The sequence below is a fragment of the Apteryx mantelli genome, chromosome 5 (genome assembly GCF_036417845.1).
Source record: "Apteryx mantelli isolate bAptMan1 chromosome 5, bAptMan1.hap1, whole genome shotgun sequence".
In the NCBI taxonomy this organism is placed as follows: domain Eukaryota; kingdom Metazoa; phylum Chordata; class Aves; order Apterygiformes; family Apterygidae; genus Apteryx; species Apteryx mantelli.
Window position 1 is genome coordinate 80979136 of NC_089982.1, and position 25973 is coordinate 81005108.

The following is a 25973-nucleotide window of genomic DNA, read 5'->3' on the forward strand; positions in this document are numbered from 1 at the left end:
CCACTGTGGGACACAGCAGAGGGCTTAATGAGCTTGGGAAACAGCAGCTGCTGCAGGTTGAACAAACTGCAGCTTAAAGGCTAAAACTAAAGTGTTCCTCACATTACACTAAGGACTCGCAGTTAAGCTGTTTTGAAGGCACTTTGCTCCAGCAAGTAAATGTGTGCGTTGTTACTGCAGGTTAGGGTTAGAAAATGAACAATAGAGGACTATCAATCATCACGTGCATTTTTTTTTCCCCCACAGACTAATTTATGCTCCTTGCTTCACTGTACCAATGGTTTAAAACAGGAGTATTGCTAGGTACTTAACAACAGAAGGTAGGCCAAGCCACGAGTTAGTACGTAATTGCTGCAGGGAGCACTTTAGGTTTTGTTAAACCCAGCTAAATGTGTTGCTCTGACGCTATTTTAAGTTATGTCTACTTAAACCTGTACTCATACATGGATGTTTTACAGCCATTGTACAAATTAACAAACAGACCCTTGATCCCATTAATGAATTCTTACTCCTTGAAAATAGGATGGGTATAGAGATAAAAAGTTTAGTCTTCCTCAGGTCACTGAGAAAGGCTGTTGTAATACTACCAGCTGTCATCCATAGTTTATTTTAAACAGGAAACTGAACAGCAGGAGAAAGTGGTTGAAATCTTGTTTTATTCAGCTGACAAAGTGGCAAATCATTACTGAGAGGTTACAAACATTATTTTGGTTGGATCACAAGCCCTCTTGGTAAGATGGGGCAACAAAATTGTTACACAAATTGTAGAGAAGCTTCCTGAAGTTGGTTGTCATGATAACTCAAAACCAATACGAGTGCAGCGGGTGGCGAAGTTAAACACAGTGCAAGGAAACAGGACAGTACCCGTGCTTTGACGCTTCCAGCCCAGGCCAACTGCTTGGTTTGCAACCCTTAGAGACTGTTGGGTTTCTTTCCAGCACAACCAATCGCGAACTGCCTCCAAAGCTCTACTCCTAGCTCACTGCACTTGAGTTGTTCCTAACCCCACGGCACTGGCGTATGCTGTCAGGATATCCACAATTTGTTTTGTTTCTAGGGTCATTCGAGCCTCAGTCAGCCAGTCGTGCGCCACTCTCCTGGACTCTCCTTTTAACTGGTTGACAAATTTAGCTGCCAGCTCCAGATCTCCATGTTCGATGCAATAGGAAGCATAAGACAGTAACTTAAATGTATCCAGGTCATCAGGGCTGAGCTCAGCAGGCGGCTTCAGCTGTTGAGGGTGAAACACAAGAAGGGACTGCAGGTATGACAGGAAGTATTGATACAAGCTGTTTCTTGTTTCGTCGATCATAGCCACTCTTTTTGCCAGTTTTTGGACTGCATAGAAACGTGCTCGGAGGGCCTCCTCGCTGTACACTCCCCGCGTCAGAGACTCTTGAGGGAGAGCTGCTGTTAAGGCTTCTGTAAACGCGTTGTCGGAGCAACTGGCTTTGATGGCCTTCACCGCGCTCTCCAGTGGTTCTGTGGGACTATCCCCAGAGGCTGTTTTCATGCAGTATTTTAGTGCTTCGACTGAGAGCCACAGCTGGTGGGCCTTTCTGGCTTCTTCTTCTGCAACAGCGTGGCCTGGAAAATAAGCCAAGAAGGGGACTGTTAGTTGGGGGCATACATATAGGCAAAGTACTAAACACTTAAGTGTTTGAACTTAAGCAGCAAAAGGTCCCCCCCCCCCCCCCCCAAAACCAGTTTATTTTCAAAAGCAGCACTCTGAATTGTGGATCAGACTTGCTTTGACCACAGATGCTGCATTGGATACTCCATGCGTATAAGAGAAAGAGCTAGACAGCTTTGAACTTCCGCAGCTGGGATGTGTTAGGCGCTGAGCACAGCGGCAAAGCCAGACCCACTGGCTACAGGCCTAAACCTGTGTTTAGGCACCCAGTTTTGGTAACAGGCCTCTAGTCTGTGAAGAGATGCAGTTTCAGTGCTCACTCTCAACTGCTTGCTCGATTCCTTTCAGTCTGGCATAGGCAGTGTTTATATCCAACGTGAAGTTGTCAAGTTGTTCCTGAGTAAGGCGTCGGAATTGCATTTCTTGTTCACTGAGTTTTTCTGATAAGTTCTGAAACAGAGTGATAGAAGAGTAACATCTATTTAACTATATTAACGTATCTTTATAAATTAGGTGTTTCTGTCAGGGACAATGCATGCAGTCAATACAATACGCCCATAAGAAGCCCTATTAGGGTGAGTTGAACAATTACTGCTTTTATAGCTATCAAAAAGTCCTCACCTAAAGCAAAAGCTTTTAGGAGAAGTCAGGATAAAACCCACATGTTCAAGCACTACACTTCATCTCTTCTGGATGAGCAGGCTTCACTCCCTGCCTACACTTCAGTGTTTTGAAGGTGGTTTGGGACTCTCGTCCTGTGAGGTGCGTGTTTTGCAAGGGTCCTGCGGAGGCATTTAACAAAATTGCCACCTAATCCATTTGGGCACTTTCCTCTCCTACCTGCTCAAATTCCACTTTCAGTTCCTGTTCCTGGATCTTCAGAACATCTCTCAGATGATCCGTGTGGGCAGCGGCCTGCCGCCGGAGCTGGGTCCTCATTTCGCTCTCCATTACCTCTCGGACTTCTTCAATCTGCACCCAAAGCAGCAGTTATTACACCAGTTTCTCAGTTGCTTGCCAGCAGCTAAGATTATGTTATCCATCAGTGATTACTTAGGGTGCATTTCATAGAAATCCCATTAACAGAGCCTATGTTTCATCTTAAAAAGCTGCAGAGGTCCATCTTAAAGCTGAGGCTTTTCTTAATTAAAAGAATAGCTTCACAGTCCACAATGCCAGTAACAGGTAGTTATACTCGCTACACCCTTAGCGGGGCTATCAAAGTATTGTATTAAAAGTACACTGGCCTGACAAACGGAACACTTTGGTGTTTACAAATGAGATTCCAAACAAAACAAAAAGCACAGCACCTTCCCTGTGTGCTGTAATGCTGTTCGAGTCGGACACAGTCATACCCCCTTCCCCTGATCTTTTAGAAAAGACCTGCTGCAGACAGTGCAGGTTGGCACAAGGAAGAATGGGTCAGCTTTGTTTAGGAACAGTTGAACAGTGTTTTTTCTTTAAAAAAGGAATTTTATCATATCCCACCTTCCCTTAAATGCAGTTTCAACAGTTCAAATAATTTAGAAAAAATGAGCTCTAAATTAACACCAGTCACTGCAGTACTTGCAACTAATAGGTTGTAGGTGAAATCCTTAGTTTCACTCAAGTCAATGCAAATTTTCCGACTAATGGCCAATGTTTGATCTCGTTTTCAGAAGCACATATGTAAAAATAGCAGTAGCATTTAGCACAAGCGGCTGCTTACAGTACGATAGCTCAAAGGGCAAAAACTCCAAGGGCCTGGATTTCTACGTGTTTGAGTTGTACACCCTCAACGTCCAAAGCAGCATTAAATTCCTAAGCAGTTTTCCTAGTCTTTTTGAAAGAAATCAAATCCCAAACCCCAAGCAAAGCCCACAGTGGAAAAATATGCAGATACCTCCTGTAAGGAGGCAGGATGGAAGGACTACAGACCCTCAGACAGCCGTACTGGGTCAGATCAACGCTTGTTTTGACCCAGTAATCCTGTCTCCAAGAGCAGCCAGGAAAGACATTCTTACTTAAGAATGATAAAATTCTCCCTCCTGCTCAAGGTCTTGTTTCCAAGCTTAGCCTAGCAGGGGGCCCGTGTTCGAAGTCTTCCACAACTCGCAACATCCCACCTGCTCTTCCGTGCACTTTTTCTAGTTCCAGCCCACCCTTTTCGATACACGGGCAGGTGCGTTACTCCATTTTACCTTCTTCTCCTGTTCGATTTCAATCTCGCTTTTGTGATGCTCCAGTGCTTTGGCCACCGCTGCCTCAAGCGCCTTCTTATCTTCGAGTTTTTGCTTCTGCAGGGCCGACTCGATGTGCTGCTGCTCTCTCACCCGCTGCTCCGCCAGCTCCTTGTTTAACTGGTCGATGCGGCGATGGGCGTGCGCAATGAGCGAGTTCAGGTCGTCCGTGGATAACTGGCCGGCTAAAGCAAGCACAGGGCGTGAGGAAGGTCTGCACAGAGCTTCCCCCTTCCACCCCAGCGTCCCGGGGCTGCACAGCTCCACGTTTTAACCAGCCAGCTTGTTTTATGAAAGGAGTTTTGGAGCACGTGAAGCCCTTTGAGCCATACTAATGCCCCCCAGTTTCCTTTCTGAACCACCCCTATAAGCAAGCACTTTCTGCCATTAGCAGGCATTATTTCTTTGTCATGATCCACACCTGTTACCTATACTCCCATATCCACGTTACATCTCAGTGAGAAGAGACTCCGGACAACACTGCCCATTTCTTGGTCTTTACACTACTATGTATTTTCCACCAGGATGTGTAAAACTCAGGTGCTGACTGATGTATCTAGCTGGGTACTGAGAGGAACAGCTTAAAGAAATTTAATCCAGAGAACACCAAAGCGATGGTGAAAAAAAGCCAAAATAATGTTATCTGTTGAACAGTTCTCCAGACCAACTGTTTACAATTAGATTTCTTATCCAAATTTGTACCTTTCAGGTGGCTCCTCAGACAGCTGCAGTGGCCACAACTAGATTTGCATCTGCTAAAAAGTTTGCTACCTTTTTTTCTGGGAGAGGAGGAGGAGGAGGATACAAGCTCTGCCTGCAACATCTGTAGGTTTGGTGACCTGAGAGTGGAACGTGCTCTGTAAAATGCTGCAGCTCAGACTTTCATCCCGACTGCCAAATCGCCCTGCTTCATATGGAAAACCTGGGACTACTCAGGAAAAACATACGCCTGCAGGGGCCAACGCAAGCAAAGTTCAGCAGTCCTTTAGGTGCTCTGCTGGAGAGCGCTGGAGAAAGGGCTGGTGCGGGTGGGACCTAAACTTGGCTTTTACGAGCCAGCAATCACACTCAGCTAGGAAGTGCCGCTAGACAGAGAGTTTGTGGTTTAAGCTACACCTGCAAAGCGAGCGGAGAGGATCCCAAAGCACAGCTCGGTCTGAAAGGCTTTAGGGATGCACCATCCCCACTCTGTCCGTATCGCGCGTCGGTTAAAGCGATGTACAACACAAACATAAAAAAGGACAAAGAAAAGAGACGACATTCACAGGACTGGACAAAGATGTAGCGACTCACCTAAATCAGTTATCTCTGCAACAGAAAGAGGAGAGGTTGGAAGAGTTAATGCACATTCACGGCAGCAAGTCAGTCACGCAAAAGCAAAATGGAAAACAGTATACTAATAGCTTCCTATTTAGAGTGACTTAAGCCTGAGTCCAAGTCTTTAGGAACTTAGAAAGAACATTACGGTGAATATAAAAGTCTCTGTACGTTACAAGCACGATGTAGCCCAAAACATCCCATAACCACTCAAATCACCTGTAGCAACCCACAGACTGATGTTTAAGTTTAATGGTCCTCGCAAAGGAGTGGTGCAGATAAACCACAACAGCTTAGCCAAAGCAAGGGATACAAGTTTGAAGCAGAAAAGTGCAACATGATACTGCAATTTTCAGTCTGGCGTTTCTAGGTTCTTCTAAATCAGAAGCCGTCGGGGGTGGTGTAACTAGATAAGCGAAGGAACAAAATCTCCACGCAGCAGCGGGACTCACCGACCCTAACCAGTCGGTCCCCTACGCTTCAGCAGGCTGCACCAGTCTGGAACTGGATGCACGGGAGCTACGAGGAGATTCCCTCTCCTCCACGCTGCCAAAAAGCAGTCTGTTTCAAGACCAGATCCCAGGAAAGAAAAGTCTAAAAATGTTTTCATGTTCTTATGTAAAGAAAAGGAAAAAAAAAACCAAACCTCTGATTATTCTGTTGTTATAATTCCATTTTTCTACAAAACTAATACCTCAAAAGACTGCACATTTAAGGCAACACAGCAAGCTCTGCAAATAGTTCATTAATTTAGAAATGTTTTTTCCCATATTTGTTTGAGATTTTTACAAAAAAAAAAATCAACCATTTCAGAGATCTGGTACCTTCTTTTAGCTACAAAAGTGATTTGTGGACTAAGGTCCACACTTCTAAAGCATAACACAGTACTAAGAAAAAGTACGTTGCAATACTTCGTTCTGTACTTCAGGAAAGCTGCATTATGCAATATTAACACCACATTTTTACAAACAGCAGATGTTACATCTAAAAATAAATCTGCTGCAATTCAGAAATGAAGTTATGATAACTCCCTTTAAACACCGAGACTAAAAAAAAACACAAAACCATCTTAGATCATTTAGTACATTTTACATAACACGACTGCTTGGGATTATGTGGATTGCGGTTTTTTTTAAAGCCTGTTACTTTTTTACGTTAAAACAGGCAGTAATTGTGCCACGGAAGTACCACAATCAAGTTCTTGCAGTAGCTCATCCGCAGTAATGGTAGGTGCACACGCTCAACCTACTGCCGCTTTGCTTGTCTTTAAAATGGGAGTCGTTAAGCTAAGTCACGTTACCTGCGGGCAAAGAGTGTGCAGAGGTGATTACTGTGGATGAGCTGCCTCCTTAAGCCATCGTAACTCGATCATGAGTCTGATTCCTTCCCTGCTTGCCTCCTGCAACACTGTGGTATAAGAATATTTCCGACAGCTCAAGGTAATACGTTTTTATTCCTCTAATAAGAGAGAGAGATTCTAGCCTAACTTTTGACTTGCATTTCTCATTTCACTTTTTGCTATTATTAGAAAGCAGAGAAGAGCTCAAGCTGAAAAACCCAAGTGCCTCAAACAAACGCTAGCTCATAAGATGTCCAGATTTCAGGCAAAGAATTGTAGTAGCATTAGCAGAAAAAACAAGAGACATCTATTCACCGCTTTTGGGCAGCGTGGGCTGTAGTTCGATATAAGTTACTGTGCCAATTTAATTTAGAAACAACATATGCTGGAATAAGGTAGTGTACAGAAGGGAAAAGGAGGAAATTGAGCAGATGGGACAAGTTTCTGGTGGTTGTTTCTTTCTTGTTTTTCAACACAGTTAAAGAAAAAAGTTATTGGTTCCCAGTAACAGCTCAGTGCTAACTGTACATGAGAAGCAGCACTTACGCACGTAACACCACCTGAGCAAGGCAAGTGACTGTAAGCATAAGCTTCTCTCATCACAAAAATGCATCTAGAGTTGAAATTTTATAGTGAGAGAACATTCGGTATGTATTTAATCTGATAGTCACTAATAAGCTTTTGCAGTAGCTGCTCAATATCCAAAAAGAACAATAAATTATCTCTGTTCCAGTTTCTCTCTCATTTCAGTGATGACCTAGAGAAACTCCATAATCATGCTATACCTACAATCACAGAACTACTGATCACTGAGCAATGCAAATTTGACCCAAATCTGGAGTGACCACAAGACAATTTCTCAAATCAGGCAGAGCACATGACAGATTTTATGCTGGCTTTATAGTGTGTTTAGGTATCGCTTTTCCTTCCACAGTAACAAAAACTGCTAAAACATGATACATTAATTACCAAAACAAAAAAAAAAAACCAAAAACCCTAACTCTGAACCAGAATTTATACCAAATCAGCACTTTGCGTCCTGCACTACAATACATTACAATATTAGAAGCCATAAATCCAAATTCATTTATTGTGGAAGCAGGGACTCGGTTATAGCTGTTCTGTAGCTGTTCTGCTACCATCGTGCATTCATGTTAACGGCAACAAGACAGATGCCAACTCCGTGAGTAACTGCGCTTTCCTGAGAACGCCCCCGGCTGAAATTCAGCCTGCCTCGCTCTCCTCTGCGGAAGACACGGGCTTCCCAGGGTCTCTATTCCTGGAATACCAGGGGAGGGAAGAGATGTTTAAAAAGCTACATGAGCTTTATCATACAAGAGCTACATTTTGTGAAATACAGTGCAGGTAGTTTATAAAAATTAAGTCATTTTGTAACACCTGCTTTAGACTACTTGTTTTAATTGTGAATTAATTTTAACTTCTAACCAACCCAACGATATAGGAAACAGGAAGCTGGACATTTGATTGAGTGGTCACAATTGCAGAAATGCTGGCAAACAAAATGACTAGTGTGTAACAGACTTCCAAAGTAACACTGCGATCAGAGACTTACTTAGCCCCTTCCAGCCAGGCTGCACATCTGGAGTGATACTATCAAGCTCTCGCTGAAATTCTTCTCTGGCTGTAGCCACAAGCTCATGATATTGAGCTACTATCTTAGCCTCCGACTGCGCTGCCTGAACCTACAACAAACAAAGTAAGATTATATTTATTTTTCAAGGCAAATATTGAAGCCAGAAACATAAATAATTCAAGAGCAGGACTCGAGTGAGGGGTGTTTATAATTATAATTATAATTCTTTGCTGGAACTATCACAAGTCCATTCTCTCTGTCATGTGCACTGTAACTAGATAACCAATCTATAGCCCGGACAGGACCCAAAGAGTATCATAAATTTAGTCTATATCTTCAAAGATACCTAGCTCTTTTCCTCTGCTACAGAACAATTTTTGCTTCCAGACCAGCTTTCAGCTATCAGATAGGTGCAGCAAGTTGGCCCTGTGACAGCTGCCCTCCTCTCAGTACGCTGTGATGTTCCCACTATTAGGCTAAACTGATAGTGGGCTATTGGGCTAACGGGCTGACCGCTGGGCTAACAGGCCGACCGCTCACCTTTTTCACTACGTTGTCCAAGTCGACTATCATATGATGAAGATTTTCTTCTGCAGCAAGTATGTGAGCTTTGGCTCCTGCGATCTGAGACTTCTTGGCATTCTCGATGACACCTTTCATCTTCTCTAACTCTTCTCTGAAAAGAGAAGCTGCCCGTTACAACTCGCACATGTCTTGCGACACAGCCCCAGACAGAAGTTGACTTCCTGCATTCACTGGACGACTCTACTGATGTTTCCCACCTACCAGCTCTATGATTAGGATGCTGCGATCAGGAAGTTCTTAGAAGGAGGAATAAGATTGTTTCAGACTCTTTGGTACACTGAGGAGCAGGAGCACAGGCACCAAAGAAGTACAAACTACAAATTAAGACATGTGACTACTTTTTCAATTTGGCCTGAGCAGATCAGTTTGATACGTGCACAGGTGACCCTACACACTTTCTAGAAACTCATCTAATTTCTGCCAGCCGTCACATGGGTGATGTTACCTTACCCCTTGATAAGCCTTAAAAAGGAGCAACATACTTGGCTTTCAGAAGGGCATCAGCAGCTTCATCCACCGCTCTCCTCCGATCCTTCAGTGCTTCCTCCAGCGTGCGCCACTGAGTTGATTTTTTCTCCCCAGCACTCTAAAAAGCCCAGATTTCTAATTAGGGTAATCACAACCACTAAAAAAAAGTTATCGGAAAAAAAAAACCTGCAGAGATTCAGAAGTTCCTAAATTCATTTCATTTGAAAACTGAGCAACGTTCACTTATTTTACCACCAACACAGCTGCAAGCTTTAAGAACGTTTTTCCTCTCAATGTTATATTCCGTTTGATTCTTCCATTTTGTTCCACTTGAGCAACAGCCACTTTTACACACAGCAATCCTCACACTTCTGCATAGTGCTATGGCATTTGGGGGAAACCTCTACATGTACTAAACTTAAAAACAACTTTAAAGTTTTACAGGATTTTAAGTATTAAGCTTAAAAAACAAACTCTCATTAAGATCTTTTTTTTTTTTCTAACCAGTTAGTTTTACTAACTACCAGGTTAGCTTTTGAGTGCTTGTACAGTTTGTGCGTATGCCCCTGTTCACCTGATTAACCACTAGATGATATGATCTGCTCCAGAACAAGAAGCAGCGGTTCTGCACAAACCCAGATGTCGGGGCACCAGAGCCACAAGCCGGGATAGTTCATACACCCCCAGTCACCTCCAGACAGGGCAAACGTATTCCAGACTAAGGAAAGAACAATCCCCCAGGAAGACTTTGGCAAAGGGAATGGTTTAACGGAGCTATCAGGGTAGACAGTACGGCACCCTAACTATAATCAGATAAAAACGGGGTTGGAAATTAAAATACAATGAAGCATGAACTGTCAAGACTATCAGTGTGTAACTTGAATTTCTCTACTTGCAAAATGGGAGTAAAGGAGCTGGGGAAAAACAAGTCATAAGCATGAACACTTTACTATTAAACTGCATGAGTGGAAAGATTAATTAATTAAAACTGCGACAAAGAGACACTGCAAGAAAAGCTTCCAACTTTATCTTTCATTGGAAGATGGAAAGGTTTGCTGAACACAGTGCAAAAAAATTGTTCCCATTTGTCCCGTTTACCTCAGAATTGTCCATTGCCTCCTTCAATATTTGTGCGTGGGCATTCACAGCTTGCACAGCGGATTCCTGCGCGGTAATGGCCTGGAGGGTTATACGAGCTGTACTGCTTAGGGCTCCTTCTAAAGTTGCTGCAAGGGCTGGAAAAATACACTGAATTAAACTATAAGGAAAAGAAAAGAGTCTTACAATTAGTGAAATGACACGTTACATCCTCCGCATTTCCTCAGCTGTCTCCTTACATTACTTTCTGTGACACAAAAGACTTGGTCAGTTTGGGAGCTATGCTGCAGCCTACAGAAGAGGAAAGGTCACCAGAATACGCTCCTTTTTTTAGGAAATGAGTAATAAGCCATAAGCCTGCACTTAGAGCAGTTCACTCTGTAAATAAATTATTAAATAAATATTCAGTTAATAAAGCCATTCAGTGGAAGACCTTTATCACACTTTTGCAAGGAGGTGCGTTTAATACAATAGGTATTTTCCATCTTCACTTGTTAAAATGGTTACCAAGAGAAAGTAAGTGTATATTCCTATCTTCCACAAGGAAGTACAGAGTTTTTCTTCCCAGCCGAGAAAGCAGTGGAAGCAATTATCTGTTCCCGTTGGTATGCAAGCACACATGACCTACTAATTATTCAAGAAGGATCCAAAGCAGAACAGTTAACAGAATTATCAACTACCGGAGCCAGATCCAAATAGTGGGGCAAGTAAATCCACCTTCCCAGTAAATATTCCTTTGTTTTTTTTCCCTTAACACCTTAACTTCTTCACTTGCAACACAGTCCTAGTAAGAAGCAGGGAGCTAATGCCACAACTCTTGTTTCTATTAGTGTTGCTGGGGCTCCTCTAAGCCAGACACATTCCTGCACAGTAACAAGCAGCAGCAGACCACAACGGCAACGTCTGCAGGGAGCTCGACGTGGCTCTGAGCCTGCGAGGTCCAGGCTCGTACACCGTTCCCATCGCTCGCGTGCAACAGCGCGCCCAGGCGCGGGCCGCGGCCGAGGTCCAAAGCACCCAGGGAAGCCTGAGCGTGGCCGGCACGTTTGCCAAGACCAAGTTCACGTGCCCAGGGTGTGGGCAGGTCGGATGGGACCCAGCTCGCTACCGGCATCTCTTCCAAGGTCAGTTCTTTCCAAACACGATGGGAACAATAAAATAAAAAGGTTATAGCTCTCAAGGCAGGCTAAAGCACATCCAGTACCCCAGTATGGTTAAACTCCCTTTCGAGCTTGTTCTAACTACGTGGTCAGCTATAAACTTTCACTTACTTTAAATACAGTAAGGAAGGTTACAATTTTTTTCTGAAATAGCTGATCAGCATCCATGCAGCTAATGCCTCTACCTTACCTCCCCACCAGAGGCTCCCTCCATCGCTGCAGGTCTGCGGAGCCATCGCAGGCAGCCGCACTTGCATCCCCCCAAGTCCGAACCAGTTCTTCAACATCCCTTTGCTTCTCCGAGAGGCCGGTCTCCCTCTCAACCCGTCAGGGCTGGCTAAGGAGAGCATGCAAGTACCCCGGCACTGGCAGACGACCTGCAGCCTGGGCTGGGTTTGCTTTCAGCAGAGAAGTCTCAAGGTAGCTGGCCACAGGTTTCCCCAGACACACTAGACAGCAAAACACTACCTACCAAAAACACTTCCCTATTTCTCTGGCTGCCCCTGAAGCCAATGGGGAAACGACCCAAAACTCCTGATTTAAAGAATCCTGCTGCAGCAAAACCAAAACCAAACAACAGCCCAGAAGTATTTAAAAACTAATAAGTCAAGTAGGAGAAAAACAAAACAAAATGAAATTCATTGTTTTGAGCAAGATGCGCAAGAAGGACGTAAGCTGCAGGACATGGGGAAAGCTAGGCAACCTCTCAGTAGCATGGCTGCTCCAAGAGCGCTTGGATTAATAGGTCTGTTCAACTTAAAACCCAAGCAAGGACTAGTCACAGTGTCCAATGCAGAACCTGTAAGCAACTCTTCAGTGTCTTGACACAGTGCTGCTGAATCACCACCGAACAAGTGGAGGTAGCAGCTCTGGGAAGCAGGACCCGGCATCCCAGGGGATGGGCAAACTGAACATGAGTCAACAGCAACGAAGCCTAACTGTGAACTGGGCTGCACCAACAGCAGCGTATCCAACAGGTCAAGGGAAGGAATCATTCCCCTCTAACTGACACTCCTGAGACCACATCTGGAATATCGTGCCTCGTTTTTAGACCCCACTATAAGAAAGATACCAACAAACCAGGGAGAGAGCACTGGAGGGCCACTAAGAAGCTTGAGCACAACTCATTCTGCCAGAACAAGACAGGTAAAACCGAGGTGCATAAGCAATTTAGACTCTAAAGCCAATACAGTCTAGCAATTTTTCTGTTGTTGATGCATACAACACACACAGAAAAACTAAGGCAACAGTCATTTAATGGTACAGACTTACCTGATATCTTCTCTTGTTCCTCTTTGTCTTGCTGGGCAAGCCGGGCTGCAACTTCCTCTGGTGATCGTTCTTTCACAGCGTGGGAGTCTTCACGTTCTTTACCTGTTCAGAAATAATACGAGTTAAACCATTTTAGTGGATAGTCTGAATTAGTACATGGGTTATTTGTAGGGAAGTAACTTTCTAGTCAAAATCAATTTTCGTAGTTAGTATTGCTTCATAAACCTAACTCCCACATAAAGCCATCCTGAACTACCTCAAGCTTTTTTATGCCCATAATTTCAAAGGCTAGTCTCAAAGCTTTTCAAAATTAAAGACAGTTGCGTGGATACCTCATTTGCACCTGTAAATTCTATGCTCTCTAGTTACAAAAACATACAAAATTGAAAAGTGAAAGGTAAAGCAAGAAGTGAAAAAAACTTATGGGTCCAAGTTCAGGCTTTAAGTGAATATCTGCTCACATTTTTTTCAGTGCTTCTTTGGCATGCTTGGAGAGTTCAGCCCAAGTAAAGAAAGATTAGGGAAAAGGCTACAGCAAATCAAGATTCTGTTCTCTTCCCCAGCCTAAGGCTACCGAGAACAGTTTTGCTCCCCAAAACAGAGCGAGAACACTGAGCTAGGTGATTCCCTGAAGATCAGCAGTAAGTGTGCAGACAAACTGAGGAGACAACCCAGACGTCTCAGCTCCCAGACTCATGCTGCAACAAAAAACACCAGGAAACCTTTGAATGCTGATGCCAAGAATGTATTTACTCACTGTTGGCACACCTTTTCTGAAACCTGATAATATGTAAAGAAATGAATATAATCTTATCTGAAAGACACTATCATAGAGAAATGAGTGTTTCTTATACAGTGTTAAACAGTAAGTTCAGTTCCTTCACTTAGCTCTGCACAGACCTGCTTTTCCGAATCAGAAAAGCCACAAAGAGCAGAGGCAGAGCAGACTGTACAATTTCCCGTTCAGCACAAGAAAAAAGGCAGGATTTCTTCTCGAGTTCACGGCTACACCTGTCCACCTCTCCTAGGTATCGATCTCAGCTCCTTAGTATGCTAAGAGTCTTACTAACAGACCATGCAAGTTCTTCCTTCTGCAAGAGCCACAGAGGGTCGCATCTTTAAAACCTGACAAATATCAACACAAGAATTTAGGCACTCAAGGTAACAAGTTTTTGGTTTGCTTCATGGTGTTCGTGCATATGATCGTTTTTTACCTTCGTCAATCTGCATCCCAGGGGCGGGCACTGACATGGCTTCACCTGCGGCAGAGATGACCTGAGCTGCAGTTGTGCCTGCTGTCAAGTACAGTTAGAGAACAAAACCAGTTAGTATATACATGCTGTAAGGCAAATACAGGGAGGTACAGGCTTCTAAATTTTTTTCCTCTATAGAAACATACTATTTGGATACTCATATCATTATTTCTGGGAAAAGAGAACTGCACTCCCCCCTGTGGAATAAACATCTTATATGGAATAAAGTGAAGATCATAGACAGCAACCAGGTAGTACTTCCGCACACAAAACTTCACTGGACATGACAAATGAAGGGAAAAGGATGACAGCTGCTCCTCTCTAAACCAATTCCATCTGATCTGGCTAAAAAGTAGTTTGTAATTATCCCAAATTAAGCTTCTTGCACTTGTTTAAAAAGAGGAGACAAATCCCCTCAGAGCCCAGCAGGCAAAGTGCTCGTCCTGCCAAGTCTTGTATGTAAACCATGAAGGACAGCTCTTGCTTATATTTGATTCCAAAGCGTTCTAGAAGGTAAATAAACTTCCTAAAAACTAACCCAAAAATAAAGCTAAAGCCACTTTAGGCAAGTTTTCTTATGACTAGAATAGAAAATAACGTTATTTCTAAGAAATTATATTCATTTTCAACCACTCCAAAAGACTACTTTAATCTACGATAAAGGTATGATATAGGATAACGTTAGCTATTTTGTTTCCCTCTGCGCGACGTTCTGTAAAGTTACCTTCCTTTTCTTCTGAAGCAGCAGCAGCTTCCGTTTTGCTCTTTTGGGATCTGGTAATGGGCTGTTTAGAGTCTTTCATTACTTCTGCTACAGATGAGATCTTCAGTGGGCCTTGCTGTATCTTGAAGATCAAAAATAAGAAATGTTATCAGCTTTCTAAACAGCCTGTGTCTCACTGAGTCCACTACAACGGAGAAGAACATTTGTTCATCCAGATGACTCTACCGTAAATCTAAACTTCAAGGTACATGTGAGAACAGTAACAAGGCCATATAATTTCTTGCCCTGATTTTTGATTTCAGAGAGAATCTGTGTAATTTTCACCTCTCCTGAACTGAGCGTACAGCAGTGGCAGTGTTCAGTACAAATAAAAGTTCATTAAGGTACGCATAGAAAGCAAGTAATTTCATGCCCCAAACATTACAAATACTTCTCAGTGTTTTGAAACACTACAGAAAATACAGATAACGCAGAGACTAACTATAAAGATCATCTGCACATGAAGGTCTGAAACAGCTCCAGAAAGTATATTTTAACTACCCTCTTGGACATTATTTAGTCCATTTAAGAATACCTTAAATTAATTCAGTCTACACTTTTCCTCCCCTTCAGCTGTTATCCTCAAAACAAGTTGGGCCATCGTTCTTCCCAACCCAACTTCAGTTTTTCAGCTAACTGCGCCAATAGCTTGTTCCCTCAATTGTAATTTTTTATCCATTGACAGCTATGGGAGTCACCTCCCGTCCCCACCCCGCCGAGCTCCTAGATAACGCTTTTCCAAATTGTAGTGGGGAAAAAAAAACAGAATTGTTTTAAAGATAAATGACTGCATAATTAAAGATGTGTTCTAAAAAAAAAAAAATTGTACACAAATATTTTATCTGGATAGCACTGAACCGACGATCCTAGAGGCACGGAATGGGTTCAACAGACACGGAAGAATCAGGTTTGCCTGGCCTCACCGCTGCCCCTTTGGAAGGGCTCAGCCGCCAGCACGCAGGCAGATGAACGCTTTCTCGAGGGTCGAGTACCGCACGGTAGGAGGCTATTAAGCTCTTCCTATCCAGCATACAAAGCCACAAGGCAATAACAAAAGCATTTAAGTTGGAGCCATAACCGGGCAGACGACAGTTTTGTTGTCTGACCGCTGTGTTTGTCACAAAAGTTCCTGGGTTTACTCGCTGCCTGGGAGGCACGAAGAACTTGGACGATCGCAAGGGAACTGGAGCGAAATCCAGACGCGACACAGGTTGGGTTAATCGATACGCCACACTCTCCCATCCCATTCGAGACAGCTTGCTTAAACTCAAATTAAAAATATTTTGGTGGTCTTGGGGGTCAAACGGCTTCTGAAAGCTCAGAACAGGCAGGGGCAGAGCAGCTTTTCAGCTTGCTTGTTTTACCAGGAAGTTTTACCATTTCTTTTAGATGAAGTTTCTAGATGCAATTTCTAGTGTTGGGCTGAAAGCAGGATCAGGTTCAGAGAAGGAGACCTCTCCTTTCTGCGGGGTCACATCACTAAGATCTCATGGTATGATGCTCAGGTATCACTCTGAACTGTTCACAGTGTTACCAATTCACAAGGTTCTCAGTACTCTTTAAAACAAAATCAGCTTAGAATGAATGGTTCTTAATCTCGCTCCATCACTAAGTACACTAAATCTCTAGCTGTAGCGAAATGGCTAAATTCCGGTGTTTGACTACCCCTTTTTGCCCAGACTATTTATGAGTATAAGCATAACAGTTTTAAATTACAATCTTGCTGGATTATTTTACTCTTAGATAAGTAAAAACGACAGTTTTACAACCCAGGGACCACAACCATACTAAGATGATAACAGGAAACGTACAAGCAACCCTACGTTAGGCAGCACTAAGAAAACTCTGTTAAATGGGTAATTCATGCAACAAGAAACAAAAGTGCGAAATAGGAAAGAATCTACTATGTAGCTCAGTATCTTTTTGAAGAAGGGCAAAAATCTACAACTCTAATTCATGAAAATGCTCAGTTAATAATTCTAAACCTAGTACATGCCAAACTTGATCAGAATTTGAAAACTAAGAGCAGCTGTTTTCTCTGTAAGAAGAAAAGAAAAGGAGTGGAGGTGAAGGCAAAACACTTACTGGTTTCTTTGGCATCATAACGCTATAGGGCGCGGGACCGAGTGCCATCTCAAAGAGCTTATCAGAGTAGGGAACAGCCTTCTCCACATTTTCCCGGAAACGAGCATCATAGCTGGCGTATAAGATAGTTCCACCTACTCCTCCACCCACAAACAAGACACCTGCACCAATAACTTTACCTACAGAAACACTAGGGGAAAAAAAAAAGGAGCAAAAGCTGTTTATGTAAATCATATCAGTAACATGACAAGCAATCATCAAACAGATTTTAAACCTTTAAGCTTACACTTTGTTCCAAAAGTTCGCCAACGAATAAACCCAGAATCCACTTTCAATCGCTCTGAGCCCCAGAGCATCCCCAGCACCGCACGAGGCAAGACGCCAACCCACGACCTCGCTCTGAGGGTCTCCCTTCTAAATAACCATCACCTTGATTAGCTTCACTTAAATCCGATTGAATCAAACAACAGACATACAAAAGCCATGAGAATAAAGTTACTAAACAACCCCACCACCACCATTAACGTGCCGTCACGTGAAGCTCAGAAGCAAATTCAGTCTTGGTGAATGTGACGCAGGAGTCATCTCCACCCTCCAACACCTGCCACGTACCCGGATTCTCCCGGCGCGGCAGCGTATCCACGGCACTGCCATAACGGACGGAGTGAAGCTCTCCCACACCGGCAATTCTGCAAGGGACGAAGAAGGCAAGAGTCAAGCAGTGAACACATCTAAATGTCTCCTCACCCCAACAAAAGTAACAGATTCGTTTGTTTTATCATCACATCTCGCACATATTCTGAGGAAAGTGGCAGCTGGTACCAGAGCAGCGACGTTAGACTGTGTTTTGCTGAGACTGGGAGTCCCCACAAATGCAGCTCGCAGGCTGAAGGCATTTTAAGATGCAGTTGGTCATTTCGAACAACAAACAAAAAACCACCCCAGCTTATTTCTGCATTTATTTTGCCTATTTACGCTTCATACCTCCAGCCTGGGTAGTACCACTGCATTAATCAAGATTCATCAACTAGGGCAGCCCAGCTGTGACCAACACAGAAGATGACAACACTTGTTTAAATATTTTAAACTATTTTCATTTTGAAGACATAAAAGCACTTCTTGAGCGTGGGACGCCCGCCTTCCAACCCAGGACTCGCTCTTTGAAAGAACTAATAACACATCTGCTTTCAAGATAGAAATCAGATTATAATACAAATGAAATTGCTGTATTAAAGAGTGGTATTTCAGCAGACTCTAGTTAATAAAGAGCACATCACTCAAGATTTTTATCTTCTTTATATCTTAGCTGAAAACGAAGGTCGACCAGAAAGACTGGTTAAACTACACTAACCCAAACAGTAAGGAAAAATCTGTTTCCCTGTGTTTTTTTTAAACATGAACTGCTGGAAGAGGAATACAGGTCTCACGGGACATCAGCGTGCAAGTCGCAAAAGGAGCTTTCCCCATAGTTGAGGTCTTCTGGGCAACCAGGCAATTTTTCTTAAAAAACAAGACAGCTTCACTAAAACATAATCAAGTAAGAGACGTTTCTCTATTTCTTTTTATGTATGGAAATAAACAGAACGCACAAATCTTGCGGTTTAGCTCCTATCATCATCCGATGACACAGGGAGGAAAGGCAGCAACGCTGAATTCTTATTCTTTCCAGAACATCGGCCAAAACCGTGTAATTGGTAACAGGAGCGTGTGCGTCACGAGGGGAAGCACGCGCTTCTCATGCCGGCGAACTTCACAGGCCTTCACTGCGCTCAACGTTTCCATTTTCCGGTTTACAATGGGCAGTACAGAAACACAAAATTATAATCAAAAACGCTACAGACTAAGTTTATTAGACTTGATTCTCCCAGAAGCATACGTTGAGGTTTTACTGGTCTGATTAAATTGAATTTTACTAATAAAAGCCTCTTAAATGATTTTGCAGTCAACTGTTGCACGTGTTTCTGACTCTCAGTAGGTCCTTGTTACACCAGTAAGTACAGAACAAGCAAAATATTTTAGTATTATCCATACAGCTCAACCTAATAAAATGAGGGAAAAAAAGATCGAGTTTTCAGTCCCTTCCCAAACTTTATTTTGACCAACGCTCATCTGGAAATAAGCCTTTGCTCAGAACTCCCCTCCCCAGGCTTTCTGGAGAGCGTTAACTGTAATATCAGCATGTGGTCCGGTTCGTTATTTTTCACACCGGCTACACCTACACGATTACAGCTCAGACCTAGCGATGGCAAATAACACCCTGCCCATTTTGTCTTCCCACCTTCAGCAAACACATCTGTTCGCACAGGCTGCATTCGGGAATCGAGCAGGACGCAGGAGAAAGCTTCCTTTGCTCTGTCCAGCACATGGGCTTTGTCCACCACAAGGGCTTGCTAGTTCGGGTTGGTTGCTTTTCTTCTAAATAAAAATAAATAGTCTAATTTATTCATAGTTACTCAAGGTGAGAGCAAGAGAAATGCAGGCATTTGGTCCACGTTGTCAGACCCTCGCACTCCTACCAAGTATCTCAAACCTAAGTAAGGCCCAACAATTTTTTGGAAGGTGCCTGCAACATGTAAAAAATCCCATTGCTAGCCAGGCAACGGCAAACTAAAATCTTTAAGTGCCGATGTTTTATAAACAGAAGCCCGAGTCTAATTTTTTCCTTCATGACCAAATACGCTATTATCTCTAAAGGTCATGGGCAAATTTCTAAAGTAACATTGCTCTCTCTTGGCCATTTTCATCATCTTACTTATACTCACTGCATAATCTTGATTTGGAAAATTACAAGAAGTTTCTAATCTTCCTTTTGCATAATTACCAGGAATTTAGTACAAATAAATATTAGAAGTCTAAAAAACTGCCAGTGTCCCCAAGGATTTGAAAGAATTGTATCACCTGCACGGTGCTGCTTCTTGTAAGGAGGCAGCAGCAAACCGCTCGCTGCTCTGCGGAACAGCAACTCCTCTCGATAAGGAATCGAGCTGCCAGCGCAGCTCCCTCGCCACAAGGACACCGCAGAGCGGTTGTTGCCAGTTCCACCTCCTACTCCAATGCTTCTACGTGCTATTTGTTCCATCCAACGTCTTAAACACTTATCATTTTACATTCGCTATCCACTATTATATCACTACAAGAATCATTTTGCCAGGCACATCACGCTTGCCGCCCAGTTCATATGAAGAACTCCAGTGAACCTGACATTTGAGATTATCCATACAAGCTCACGCCGGCAAAGCCCTCAGGACGGGTGCAGCACAGCACGGCGCAGCCAAGCATTTAAAAAACAAAGCGAACACCTGCCTTGCAGGTTCATCCTTCACGCACAACTTCAAGCAATCAGACACAGGACAGAGGACACGCCATCCTCTGCACTCATTCAGCCCTGGATAAACCTCTCTCTTCTAATCACAAGGCTCAAGCCTCTTTACACAGACTGAAGCCTGTAAGACAGGTAGTTTCCTACAACACTGCAGGAAAACAGAAACTTTAGAGGAAACTACCTTTGCATTGATAGAGGTTATGTGTAACAAGGGTATCTGACCGCAGAACTGAAAGTCTTTTTGCCGTCATTCAAGACTTCTGCCACCAGTATCACACCTTCTAAAAGAAGCTTGCATTTATTCTCAAAGAAAACTATAAATACTCCAACCGACGCAGGAAGAGTTTCTCTGCAGCACTGCACATGTACTTGGGAGCTTTTATGAGATTGCCATGATGAAGACCAACCTCCTTGGAGATGTTCTACACCCGACTGGACACAGTCCTGAGCAAGCTGCTCTAGTTGACCGTTCTGGAGCAGGGCATTGGGCCAGGTGATCTCCCACAGTCCTGTCCCACCTCAGCCTCTCTCTGATTCTGTGACTCTCTCAAAGTCACAAGTTTGACTTACTTATTAACAAAATTGCTGATTCTCCCATTTGCAGAGCTCACCAATAAGAGGGAAGGCTAAAACTTCTACCAGTCTCCACCATTAACACTCTACCATGAAGATTTGCTATACCTAGACCCTTATGCTGCTCTGCTCTAACTTTGGTGCAGAGCAGCTGCTTTAGGACCTGTCCATACAGCTGCGCTCTGCTTCCCGGCTCCCTCTGCTCAGGAAATCACACATCCTCAGGGACCTGCTACCCCACAGTCCCGACCAATTTCACCTCTGCGCATGACTGGATTTTTGACCTGCAAAGGATTATCTTAATATCACAACACAGAAGCAGACTGTCCCAGGGTCAGTTTCCATATTCCATATAATTAAAAAAAAGGTTATTTCCATTCTTTAAAAAATGGTAACAACTTGCCATTAATCGATACCTAATACTAAAAAGTCCCACACATCTCTTTTGGGGCTATATCAGCATGTAATGATCGAGTTTCCTAGCCGAGCAGCAAGGTACTGGTGACTCCTGAGTGACACCACTGTGGGGGCTGCAGGCATGGACTGGGCTCCGGCCCGAGGCTCAGCGAACCGAAAGGGACCCGAGAGACTACTCCACATGGCAAGAGACGCTGCAGATTACAGATCGAGAAGCTGACAAACGTTAGAGAGGGCTGCAAGAAAAGGCCGGATTGCAGATGTGGTTACAGGGGGAGACAGGCGAGGTGTGCCTGGGGATACCTGCTGGGCAGCTCCGCGTGCCACCACCGCAGCCGGAGCAGGACAACAAACCGATGCTGCTGCTCCGATGATACCACGGGCGTCAAACTGCCATCAGGCGGGTCGAGGGATCGGGGCGCCCGCCCTTAGCAGCAAAGGAGCCTGCAGGACAGCCAGATCCCACAACCTCGCATCACCATGCCGGCGCCCCTTCCAGGCCTGATGGCTTCAGCATCTTCCCAATAACATCTGAGCAGCCAGAAGGTATCAGTCCCATGAAGGGAGATATATTTTCAGTATGTGTGAAAATCAGCTAATAATATCGTAAACCAGGTTAGGACTTCTTGATTATAGGCCTTGATTACAATTCTGTATCTCTTGCAAAATAAACACTGGAATTAACACTTGTTTCTTATTTCCAGTTTCGTGTTTCTTTCTGTGTGACAGAAGAGCAGTTTTTATTTACAAAAACTTCACGTGACTGGCAGTTGTCTTCATGTACATGTACAACAGCTGTCTTCAGCTGTACATGTATAGTACAACACACATATCACTGTATGCCTTAAAACTTCCCTAAAATATGAATAATCAAGTGAGTCCTAAAAATAAAAATATAAAAACTGTTTTTTTTTTCATACATGCTTTCTCTGGCAAAACTAGGTCTCCGTTGTTCTCAGCCTCATGAAAAGAGGAGCGGGGATGCAGAAAGGAAGAAGAGTGAGTTATTTCTGAAGTCAGCAAACAGCCAGGGCACGGAGGAAAAGCTCCACAGACACCCGGGCGCCCACGTTAGTTTTTCCACTTCACTTCTGCACACCGAAGGCACGCTGCAGCGCAGCACCGCATCTCCCAGAGCCGTAAAACCATTCCAGACTTTTTTACTTTTAGGAATGAGCATTTGCCCGGAGCCACGGACGAGGGGCACCCACGAAAGCCCGTTCTCTGTCTCCTCCCAGCCCAGCTCTGCCCAGGCCCCGATTTCAGCGGGCCTCGCGGACCGGCCGCGCAGGACGCCCCAGCGCTGTCAAGCAGGAGCCGAAGGCAAGGTCACGTCCTTCCTCGTCGCCGCGGGGGCCCGGCCGCCCCGCGGCGGCGCTGCCGGCCGCCCGCACCTCACGGCCGGGCCCCGCCGCCGCCCCGGGGCCGTGGCTGCCGCCTACAGGCCGGGCCCAGGCCCGGGACCCCCCGCGAGGCCCCGCCGCCGGCAGAGGGGGCGGCGAGGGGACTACAGCGCCCAGCGTGCACCGCGCAGCGCAGGCCCAGTGGGGCCCCCCCGGCCGCAGCGCCCAGCGGGAAATCCCGGCGTGCCCCGCTACAGCCCCGGCCCGCGGACGCCTGCAAGGGGGCCGCCGCCCGCTACGAGACACGTAGTAGACTACAAGGACCAGCATGCCCTGCGGGCAGCTCTTCCCACAGCCAGGGCCGGCGCGCTGCACGCCGGGGCTTGCAGTACATTCGACCAACCAACGAACAGCGCCCACCCGCCGAGGCGCCTCATTGGCGCTCGCAGCCGTCGCTCAGCGGCGGAGCAGCCAATCGCGCCCGGCCCGTTCAGAGTCATTCAGAGAAGACTGAGCCGCGATTAGAGGACGCGCCGCGCCTCATGCCCCCCCCCGCCGTCTCCTCTCCCCCCTACAGCCTCGAGTCAATCACCGCGGGGCGGCCCAGCCCGCTTCCCGCGGCGCCACGAGGCGGGCAGCGGGGCCTCGCCGGCCGCGGGCGGGCGGAGGGCAGGCGACGGCGAGGATGACTCACAAGGCTCTCCCGGGGCTGCGCGGCCCCCTCCGCCTCGCTCACCTGCGCGGCCACTGCGGCCCCGGCTCGGTGACACGCACGCAGCATCGCCTCGGCGCCTGTCGCGGCCGGGGGGAGGTTGCGGGAAGGCGCCGTGCGCGGTAACTCCCAGCACCGCTCAGCCTCCGCCCCCCGCTCGCGCGTAGGGCCCGGGGCGCATGCGCGGCAACCGCCCGGGCTTCCGCGCCGTGAGGGGCGTGGCCCTCCCGGCGGAGAGGGCGCGGCCGAGCCGCGCGTCCAACCAGAGCGCCAGGAAGGGGCAGTATGCAAATGAGCGGTCGCGCGGCAGCAGGCGCGAAGCCTGGCGGGGTGGCGCATGCGCAGGGGCGCGGCAGGTCGGCGGCCCCGTGGCGGCGGGGCCGCTGCTGCGCAGCCCTAACAGAGCTCACTGAGCAGCAGTGCGGTGCGCTCGTAGCCCCGGTGTGGAATCTGTCGGGTCCCCAGGAAGAAAGCACGTAGGCAGCGCTACACAAGCGCCCCGGCGGGAACGGAAGAGGCGCTCCTGGGCGGCGGGGGATGGGGAGGGGCCGGGCCCCCGTGTCATTTTTCGCGCAAACGCGGTGGCTTCAAGCAGCTGTGGAGCCGCCCCGGGCAGCGCGGCCGCCGGGCGGGGCCAGGGGGGCGCGCCCGCCCCGCCCCGCCCCGCCCCGTGTCCTTCGGCGGCCGCCGTAGCCGGGAGGCGCGCGGCGATGGCGGCGGCGCGGGGCGCCCTGGCGGGTGGGTGGCGGCTGGCGGGGGCTGCGCGCGCTGCGCTCGCGGCTGAGGGGAGCGGAGCGGAGCGGCCATGTTGGCGGGGGTGGCGGGGCGCCGGGCCCTCGAAATGGCAGCGCGGGGCGGGCCGGAGCCGCCGCTTCCCCTCACGCTCTTCTCTCCGCAGGGCTGCTGCGGCCGCTGCGGGCCTGGGCCGCGGCCCCGCTGGCGCTCGGCCGCCCTCGCAGCGCCCCGCTGGCGTCGGGCCTCTCCGCGCCGAGCGGCGGACGAGCGCGGGCGCCCGTAGCGGCTGCCGTGAAGACACTGCTGCTGCCGTGTGTCAGGCCGCCCGGCGCGGGGGCCCCCTCCGTCCTCAGCAGGTACGGCCTGGCCGCCGGCGGGCATTGCGCGCACGTCCCGCGCCGGAGGAAAGTCGGAGGAGGAGGAGGAGGTTTGCGTGAGGTCCAGCGGCAGTCGGCGCTCGCTGCGCTGTGTTTAATATTTCCCGTGGTGTTTCCCGGCGTTGGGCTGGGTTGGGAGAGCGATGGAGGGACGAGACCAGGGCCCTCGGCTGACGTCTTAATTTCTATCTAATATTTATCAAAACAACTTGAGCTACTGCTAAATCAGCAGGAGGGAACCAAAAGAGAGCCGTTAACATGGGCAAGGTCACGAGAAAAAATATTTTAGTAATAAATCTAAATTTTGACCAAACTCCAGCTCCTCTTTAACACTGAGGTGAAAAAGCACTTTCCTCCTTATTTTCTGGAAATTTTCTTGTACTGCTTTTTACTGCTGCAAACAGGACTGTATTTTAATCTGAAGTCTCCCACTTCTGTTAAAAGCATAAAGCTTGAAAGAGGATGCAAAATGGAATATGCTTTGCATACATACGCTTTGCTTTACAATTAGGCTTGTTGTTATAATCGGCATTGTTTCTCTTGCTCATTAAATTTGCAGAATGTTAATATTCTAACACTTTTATGCTTATCCTTGAGTTTTTAATTACATCTTTAATAGATGAGAAAGCTTTTTTTTATGGAACAATGACTTCGAGATTAATTTTAGCTAGAGTTCAGCTGTGCAGTTTGAGTGTTGATATGTACACATCCATTAAATGGTGTATTGTAATGTTAGCTCAGCTGCTCTTAAACTTCTTCAAACAAGTCAGAGCTGCTTTCTCATTATGTGAAAAATCCGGTGATTAATTTTAGGGAAAAGATATTTTATTCCTGTTTATTTTTCCCCATTTTTTTTCCTGTAGTGTCACATTTCTACTTCCAAGTATACTTCAGCAGCCAGTGAGGACTCTCACATATTGCAGCTTGAGAAATGGAAAGAGGAAAACCGTGAAAGCTGTGACTGATAGGTTTCTCCGACTGCACAATGGTCTTTGGGTAAGGAGAAAGGTAAGACTTTCTTTTTTTTTTTCTTTTTTTTTTTAAATGATCTTTACACTTCTTGTAAAGTGCTTGTTCTTTACAGATGGTGGGCTAATTGTCCTCCTTTCTGTTAGAAAGAAGTAGCTAGTATGGAAGTTTAAAAAATAACAAAAAAATACAGACTCTTGACTTCCTGAAAGCAGAATGATTTGTTCTGGTTTGCTTAGCAGTATTACTATATTTGTATATGCAGCAATCCGCCTTAAAATTCTTTCATGTATTGTCTTCTGACAGGCTGGTTACAAGAAAAAATTGTGGAAAAAGTCAGCTGCCCAGAAAAAGCGCTTGAGAGAGCTAGTGCTGTGCAACAAAACACAATGTAAACTGCTAGATAAAATGACCACTTCTTTCTGGAAGAGAAGAAATTGGTACGTTGATGATCCCTATCAGAAGTATCATGATCGCACAAATCTTCATATGTAGAAATCTTTTGTTTCATTTTTGCATCCCTCTAGGAAACAGGTGATGTTATATGGAATATGTCTCCTTTATCTATTTCCAAAGGTAAATCTGTAATGCCTGTTAATTTTATGAATAAATATGCCTATATCATCTGGACAAAATTATGAGTCTCAGTGGCCAAAATAAAGGGATGTTCAAGAATATTTTGAGCAGTAACTTGTATTTTACTTAGCAGAGGTCAGGTCACCTACATGTTCTGAAGTCT

At 45.8% G+C, this 25973-nt stretch overlaps 2 protein-coding genes across 2 annotated transcripts; one reads left to right on the top strand and one right to left on the bottom strand.

The window, feature by feature from the left end:
* Positions 1–872: 872 nt before the first annotated feature.
* Positions 873–23274, bottom strand: IMMT (inner membrane mitochondrial protein). The gene is given in 14 exon segments (XM_067298362.1): positions 873–1587; positions 1954–2083; positions 2474–2605; positions 3814–4037; positions 8082–8211; positions 8643–8778; positions 9170–9273; positions 10254–10390; positions 12686–12787; positions 13852–13980; positions 14663–14783; positions 16787–16976; positions 17399–17475; positions 23178–23274. Coding segments are annotated over 14 exon segments (2265 nt in total). The 5' UTR covers positions 23223–23274; the 3' UTR covers positions 873–979.
* A 554-nt stretch (positions 23275–23828) lies between these two features.
* MRPL35 (mitochondrial ribosomal protein L35) lies at positions 23829–25911 on the top strand. Its single transcript, XM_067298360.1, has 4 exons — positions 23829–23891; positions 24052–24244; positions 25129–25273; positions 25541–25911. The coding sequence occupies exons 1-4, from the start codon at positions 23864–23866 to the stop codon at positions 25727–25729; spliced, it is 555 nt and encodes a 184-aa protein (XP_067154461.1). The 5' UTR covers positions 23829–23863; the 3' UTR covers positions 25730–25911.
* Positions 25912–25973: the final 62 nt, after the last annotated feature.